Source organism: Cervus canadensis, chromosome 32 (genome assembly GCF_019320065.1).
Source record: "Cervus canadensis isolate Bull #8, Minnesota chromosome 32, ASM1932006v1, whole genome shotgun sequence".
Classification (NCBI taxonomy): domain Eukaryota; kingdom Metazoa; phylum Chordata; class Mammalia; order Artiodactyla; family Cervidae; genus Cervus; species Cervus canadensis.
Window position 1 is genome coordinate 4,413,474 of NC_057417.1, and position 7,726 is coordinate 4,421,199.

Below are 7,726 nucleotides of genomic sequence, written 5' to 3' on the forward strand. Positions count from 1 at the left end.
CCGGGATAGGGTGGAGGTGCCCGGCTCCAGAGTAGAGGACACAGGTCTATCAGAGATGGGTGCTGAGACACCTGGAGGAGGTGACGGGTGTGTCAGGGCCAGTCCGGAGTATCCTAATGGGCTTGCCGGCAGAAATCTGCGACCGAAGGCAGTGGGGGTACCGGAGGGCCGCCAGGTCCGAAAGGGGGGTTGCTGAGAAGTGCCGCGGAGGTTCAAGGGCAGTGCTAGAGACCTTGACAGACGGGTCCTAGGACACGTGCGAGGCTAGGTCAGGGCTGGGGGACCTCCCCGGGGAGGGGTCCCCGATTTGTGGGAAAAGTCGAGCGGCCCCGGCCTCCGCGGTGCGCAAAAAAAGAAACCGAAAGTGGCGCGGAAGGGCGGGCCTGGAGGGGGCGGGGCCTGGAGGGGGCGGGGCCTCGCAAACCCCACGCCTCCAAGCCGGTTTAAAAGACTGGTGCAGGGGCGGGCGCGCACCAGAAAGAGCTGCGGCCGTGGCAGCTGCACGGCTCCCGGCACCGGAGCATGCGCGAGAGCCGCCCCGGAGACCCCCGCCGCCCCGCCCGCGGCGCCCCGCGCCCCGCCGCCAGGTGAGACGGACGCTGGGCGACGAAGCTGGAGGGAGAGGGGAGGAACGCACGGGGCCGCGGCGGCCTCGGGGGCTGCGTGGTGGGGTCGCGGCCGCCACGCCCCTGGCCCCTGCGGGGTCCATCCTGGCGGACCCCGCGCTTGGGGTACCCGCAGCTCCGCTTTTCTCCCTGCTTTTCTGCCCGAATCGCCTGGACGAGGCGCCTATTCCCGGCCTGGCCGGCAGGCGGCAACCGCGGGGCGGTGAGCCGAGGACCCGGTGGCCCGAGTCCGGGGCAGGCTTCTGCCCGGCGCCTCTGTCCACGCCCCCTCCTCAGACTCATACTCGGAGGCGGCACAGAGCGCCGCCGAGCTCCCACCCGCCAGCAAGGGTGCCGCGGGCGGGCAAGCCCATTTTCTAGATGAGTCCATTGAGGCCCAAAGGACCGCGCGGACGCGGGCTTGAGCCTTCGGCCCTCTAGGAGCGGCTCAGCCCAGGGCCCCGCCCCTCCCGAGCTGCCTCGCGGGCCCTCACCTGCCCAGCCGCACCCGGACTCCCTGCTCACTGCCTGTCTCCCCCATCAGCGCACCCCCGGACGCTATGGCCCACCCCTCCGGCCGGCCCTGCGTGTAGGATGGTAGCACACAACCAGGTGGCAGCCGACAATGCAATCTCCACGGCAGCAGAGCCCAGACGGCGGCCAGAGTCTTCCTCCTCCTCCTCTTCTTCCACCTCCTCGCCCTCGTCCGCGGCCCCGGCGCGCCTGCGGCCCTGCCCGGCCGCCCCGGCCCCGGCCCCGGGCGATACGCACTTCCGCACGTTCCGCTCGCACGCCGAGTACCGGCGCATCACCCGCGCCAGCGCGCTCCTCGACGCCTGCGGCTTCTACTGGGGGCCCCTGAGCGTGCACGGAGCGCACGAGCGGCTGCGCGCCGAGCCCGTGGGCACCTTCCTGGTGCGCGACAGCCGACAGAGGAACTGCTTCTTCGCCCTCAGCGTGAAGATGGCCTCGGGCCCCACGAGCATCCGCGTGCACTTCCAGGCCGGCCGCTTCCACCTGGACGGCAGCCGCGAGAGCTTCGACTGCCTCTTCGAGCTGCTGGAGCACTACGTGGCGGCGCCGCGCCGCATGCTGGGGGCCCCGCTGCGCCAGCGCCGCGTGCGGCCGCTGCAGGAGCTGTGCCGCCAGCGCATCGTGGCCACCGTGGGCCGCGAGAACCTGGCGCGCATCCCCCTCAACCCCGTCCTTCGCGACTACCTGAGCTCCTTCCCCTTCCAGATCTGACCGGCCGCGCACCGCAGCATTAACTGGGTCGCCCTTTTATTATTTTCTATTATTAATTATTATTTCCCTGGACCATGTGGGTGCCCTCCCCACCTGGGTTGGAGGGAGCGGGCGTAGGGGGCGAGGCGCCTCCTGCCCTGGGCTGGAGACCAGGCCGCAGACCCCTCCCCAACTCTTGAGGGTGCCCCCTCCTGGTGCTCCCTCTGGGTCCCCCTGGTTGTCGTAGTAGCTTAATTTAAAACTGTACGTGGGGCCAGGGCCTGAACTCGTACCTCCTACCTCTTCATGTTTACATATATCCAGTATCTTTGCACAAACCAGGGGTTGGGGGAGGGTCTCTGGCTTTATTTTTCTGCTGTGCAGAATCCTATTTTATATTTTTTACCACCAGTTAGGTAATAAACTTTATTATGAAAATTTTTTTTTTAAGAAAAAAAAAGTTTCTAGAGCGTGTGCTTTGGTCAAAGGTTTTCCAGGTTCTGAGTGGGTCCGGGTTCCTAATATTGACCTGGGTGTGGCTGAAGGTGGTGTGTGGCCGAAGGTGGTGTGTGGCCCCCCAGATTCTGTGGCTGGGAACCCCACATGGCTTCACCCTCAGCTCTCAGAGGGAGAGGAACCCTTGGTCTAGTTTTGGTACTGTGTGTCTGGCAGAAGGGCACTTTGTGTCTGAGTGCTTAATGTCTGCCAGGTCCTATTCCGTACTTTATTTACATATGCTTAAATTTACTTAATCTATAAAGACTACCCTATGAAGCAAGGCTCTTATCCCCATTTTATGGAAGAGAAAACCGAGGCAGGGTAAATTTGCCTGTGGTCATTCTGGTGTTAGAGAAGACACTTGGGCCTTTTTTTGGCCGTCCTCCCAGAAATCTGTTTGAAATGGATGACAGAGGGGAAACTTCTTTCATTCTGTGACCACAGCTTCTTCCAGGAAGAGGGTGGGGGTGGGGGGGTTGATGAGTTTTTGGAAGGGAGGAGTGGTACATTCTGAAACTCGGTATCTAGGGAGACAGAGATACTGAGATGGGATGGGGATAACAGGGTCAGGTCTGAACTTCCTTCTTCCCGCCCTGTCTTGTCTCTGTGTACTTTTTGGTGAACAAGCAACTTGCAACCAGAAAGACGCTCTGTGGTCTGTGGTGGCAGGAGGGCCCTGTTGGCAGCTCTGGGCAATTCCCCTTGCCGCTAGGGGCCTCAGCGACTGCCTCTGAAATGGCTTGCTGGAAAAGGTTGCTTTGCTGTAACCCTCAGCAGCAGGTACTGATGCATAGTAGATGGAGTAGGTGATGTTTTCCAAAACTGGGGCTGGCCAGCATCACTAGAGAGTGCCCAGGACACGGGTTTTATGGCTACTCCTGGATCTGTGGCCGGTCTGCTAGCCCCTCAGGGCTGTGGTGCTGCACCCGGTGAATCGAGTCATTTTCCGGTGTAGGGTTAAGCGGCCTCGCAGACACATTCCACTTCAATTTTAGAACTCCGAATGGCCCTCTGCAGCCCTGGACATGCTTATAATGGAGTGTCCTAATATTTAATAATACCTTTCAGACTTTAAACTGCAGCATAAAATTAACTTGATAGCCGGAAAGCTGGTGTGGCCCAGGCTTGTCTTGGGGATTAAATAGGTTCCAGGCCCCAAGGTTAAGGATGGCCGGGAGAGATTTAGGATCTCAGAGAGCTTTGGCAATTTCATCCTTTAATGAGGCGGGCTGGGAGGGAAGGAGGGAGGGAGATGACGTCTGTGTGCCTCCAAGGAATCACTGCTTTTTCTTCTTTGAACCGTCTCCCTTCCCTTTGTTTGTGCTTTGTGGCCCAAGTCTTGTGTTCAGACTCTCCTGTCTCCTGCCCAGCACTAGCAGGGCAAGGAGAAACCACGAAGGCAGTGCTTGGGCATACGGCAAACACTCAGTGAGCGCTTACTGTATGCTGGGCCCTGCTACTTTGTTTAAGCCTCTCAACTGGCCTGTGAGTTAGAAACCTCTTCCCCCTTTATATAGATGAGAAAACTGAGGCTCAGAGAGGCAAAGTAGGGCATACGGCAAGTGGTGGAGCCAGGTGGCAAATTCAGACAGTACTGCTTCAGAGGCTGGGTAGCACTAGCCTCCCATGAGGGCCTAACAGTCAAAATAATAACAGTAGCAGCTGCTAACATATCAGCATCATTGGGAAGGCACCATTCTGAGCGCCTAGTCACCTATATTAAAACATTCAACCTTCACCTGAGCCTTAGGATTTAGGTGCTATTAACTAACATTCCTATTTTACAGATAAGGAAACAGGTCCTCATCTAAGGAGGGACAAATCACAGTCAAGTTTATAATATTTCCAGGGTTTTTCCCCCTCTCAAAAAAAAGCTTAGAAGTCACATCTTCATTACCCAAACTCATACACAAACCCATTTCCCTTAGCAAAACAGCTGAAACTAAAGCTCCTCTACTCACACTCCCCAGACCTGGCCCCTTCTCTTTGTGAGTCATTTTTTTTTTTTTTTTAAAGCTATACTGCCATACATGAAGTGACCTGCAATGACCTAGAAGCCCCCGGGAGCTGCACTCTAGACCCTGGGTAACAGATGGGCCCAGCAGTGCAGACGCTGCAGGGCAGGGGGGCGGGGAGGGGGGCGGCGCGCGCCGTGTGGCTTCCCCGTGGTGCAGGTCCTCTCAAACCTCAGCTTCATGATTCAGCAGCGCTGACGTCAATTTACAAGAATGAAAAGTGAGAGGAGGACTGGTGTATGTGTGGGCCTGGGCTGGGGGCCCAGGTGCGACTGAGGTATTCTTCCCACTGACGGCGGGTGAGCGGGGCAGCGGCGGGCAGGCAGGATGGCAAAGGGGCCGCTCTCCAGGCTGACGGGGACTGCGGGCCGGGGTGAGAACAGCCTCTGACCCGCATCAAAGCCTTTCCTCAGCGGGGGACTCTGCCCCCCATTTCAGAGATGAGGAAACAAAGGCCCAGAGAAGGACTGTCACTTACCTAGGGTCACACAACTCAAAAGTGATAGCCAAGACTTGCACCAGGTCCGCCGCACTCTCAAGGCAATTGGTTTCTTCAAGAGTGGAGGGGGGAAGAGCGAGGAACCCTGTGAAGAGGCATTTCCCCAGGTCTCACTTCAGCCTGCTTGATCTTCCCAACTTGAGTGGAAATGTTAACTGTCCCCCAGCCAGGAAGCGCAGAGCTGAGCCTCTTCCTGAAGCGATGCACATAAGGCATTTAGCCCAGAGTCTGGCCATATGTCTCCTAATGATGCGGTGCTCAATAAATGATAATGAGGTTCAACGAACACACACTGAGCACTGACTTATGTTCCAGGCATTACTCTTAAGCCCAGTGGATACAGGAATGGACAAACTCGAGGGAGTCTGGCCCCTGCTCTCACAGAGTTCACGTTCAGGGCCTCCGACAGTAACTAAATATGAAACTAAAGGCACCAGAACATTCCAAGTAGTGACAGTACTCAACATGAAAACTCAAACTAGGTGGTGGGACAGCGGACTGGGACTGTTTCAGAAAGAAAGGTCAGGAAGGCCCCGCCAAGGTGATGCTGCAATTGGGCCTGGAATGACAGGTCAGAGCCAGCCAGGGAGGCAGGCGTTTCAGGTAGAGGGGACAGCAGCTGGGAACGAGCTCAGCCCAGTCCAGTGGCTGGTGGAGCTGGAGGGGATGGGACTGAGTGAAGGCGAGTGGCAGGAGGTAAGGCGGAACAGGAGGGCAGTGGGCACAGTCACTGGTGAGGAGTGTGGATTTGAACTGTGATGGGGAGCCAGGGTGTGACCCGATCTAATCTGTGCTGTGATCAGATTCCCTGACTGCTTCCCTGCCTTGCTATATGTGTATCTGGGGATGGGGGTGTGTGTGTGTGTGTGTGTGTGTGTGTGTGTGTCGAGGGGAGGGGTCATTCTTGGTCAGACCTCTCAGCTCCAGGTGTGTGTGTGTGTGTGTGTGTGTGTGTGTTCCAGCCAGTTGGGCTACAGAGGGGCAGGACAGTCACAGGACCTGCTGGGACTGGTGCTGAGACCAGATATGGGCCAGGCAGGCCTGGGGCAGGCATCAGTCAGAAACCACAATTATGATCAGATCCCCAACCTAGGTCTGAACAAACCCCCAGCGCACAGCCCCACAGACTCCAGTGAGGGGCTTCTTGGCGCAGCCAGCCTCAACTTTGGGAGAGGAAGCACAGGACCTAGGAGGAGGTGGACTGGGCCTGACAGGGTGGGGGTGTTCAGTGTCTTTGCATCCCCCTCACCCGGGCAGCCCCTTCACCTGGCGTCCACTACCATCATCCAGAGACTCCCCAGGGCTCGAGGCTTCTAGGGAATAAAATAGCCCTGGGCCGATTCTAGGGGTCTCAAGGTCCCTCAGAGAGCAGAGTGTGGTCTTCAAGGAAGCCAATTCACACAGGAACAACAGTGCCCAAGATGGGCGCTCAACTGCTCCTCCCACCTGGTCTTCGCCCTCAGCCCACAGGGGAAACAGATTCCATGCTTGAGACCACCTGTTTGGCCCCGATACACCACCCTCCTCAGAACAGACACCCCCGCGTGAGGCTGGGCATCTCCAAGCCCCAGTCCTCCAACGGCTCCCAGATGCGCTCAGGAGAAGGCCCAAGTGCCCCCCGAGGACCCACGCAGCTGGCCTCAGTACTCACCGCACTCCCTCCTGCCACCGGGCCTTTGTACATGCTGTTCCCGCGCCTCGTTAGGTCTCAAGGTGAAGGGCTTGTCCTCGTAAGAGTGCCGTCGCCTCAAGGCCTCGCCGGGCCCCAGGCCGCCCAGGCCGCCGGGTGCCGCGCACTGATGACGTCACTGGCCGCCCTCACCTGCTCCTCTGGTCTTGTCAGTGCTCGCCTCCTTTCGACTGTGCTCGGGCTCCCCAAGGCCCCTCTGAGCCGGGGCAGGTCCCCCCGCCCCCGCTCTGCAGCCCCTCTGGCCTCCGTGTGGTCCTAATGCCGCTCTGGGCCTGCTACCGCTTGGAAGACCTTCCTGCCCTCACCACCCACGCAGAGAGGGCCGTCAGGTCAAGCCCCTAAGAGCGGGATCTCCCAGCCCACTCTGGTCTTAAGAGACAAAAAAGAGCTTCCACTCCATACCGGTGCGCACCCGCCACTGCTGCACCAACTCACAGAGCACCCAGATCCTGAACACTAGCGTTCTTACCTGCAAATGAGATTAATCACAGTACCCGTCCCATGTCCTTGGAAGGAAAGTTACGACCAACCTAGGTAGCATATTAAAAAGCAGAGACATTACTTTGCCAACAAAGGTCCGTCTGGTCAAGGCTATGGTTTTTCCAGTGGTCATGTATGGATGTGAGAGTTGGACTGTGAAGAGGCTGAGCACCGAAGAATTGATGCTTTTGAACTGTGGTGTTGGAGGAGACTCTTGAGAGTCCTTTGGACTGCAAGGAGATCCAACCAGTCCATCCTAAAGGAGATCAGTCCTGGGTGTTCATTGGAAGGACTGATGCTGAAGCTGAAATTCCAGTACTTTGGCCACCTCATGCGAAGAGTTGACTCATTGGAAAAGACCCTGATGCTGGGAGGAATTGGGGGCAGGAGAAGGGGATGACAGAGCACGAGATGATTGGATGGCATCACTGACTTGATGGACATGAGTTTGAGTGGACTCTGGGAGTTGGTGATGGACAGGGAGGCCTGGCATGCTGCGATTCATGGGGTTGACTGAGTGACTGAACTGACTGGCTGACTGACTGACTGACCATGGACGAGATTAAGTAAAAGGGTACCTGTACAATGTTTAACACGTGATAGGTCTCCAATAATTAGGGTTGGCCTCTCTGCTTTATGATCCTTGCCTTGCTGCTGTTTTAATATAATGTCAATTACAGAGCAGCTAAAGGATGCTTATACTTTGCCCAGGTTG

General features: G+C 57.6%; 1 protein-coding gene across 1 annotated transcript; it reads left to right on the plus strand.

The window, feature by feature from the left end:
- The first annotated feature begins 439 nt into the window (after positions 1-439).
- On the plus strand, positions 440-2,290 carry SOCS1 (suppressor of cytokine signaling 1). The gene is made up of 2 exons (XM_043456263.1): positions 440-587; positions 1,150-2,290. Exon 2 carries the CDS (start codon positions 1,200-1,202, stop codon positions 1,848-1,850), a length of 651 nt encoding a protein of 216 aa, XP_043312198.1. The 5' UTR covers positions 440-587; positions 1,150-1,199; the 3' UTR covers positions 1,851-2,290.
- Positions 2,291-7,726: the final 5,436 nt, after the last annotated feature.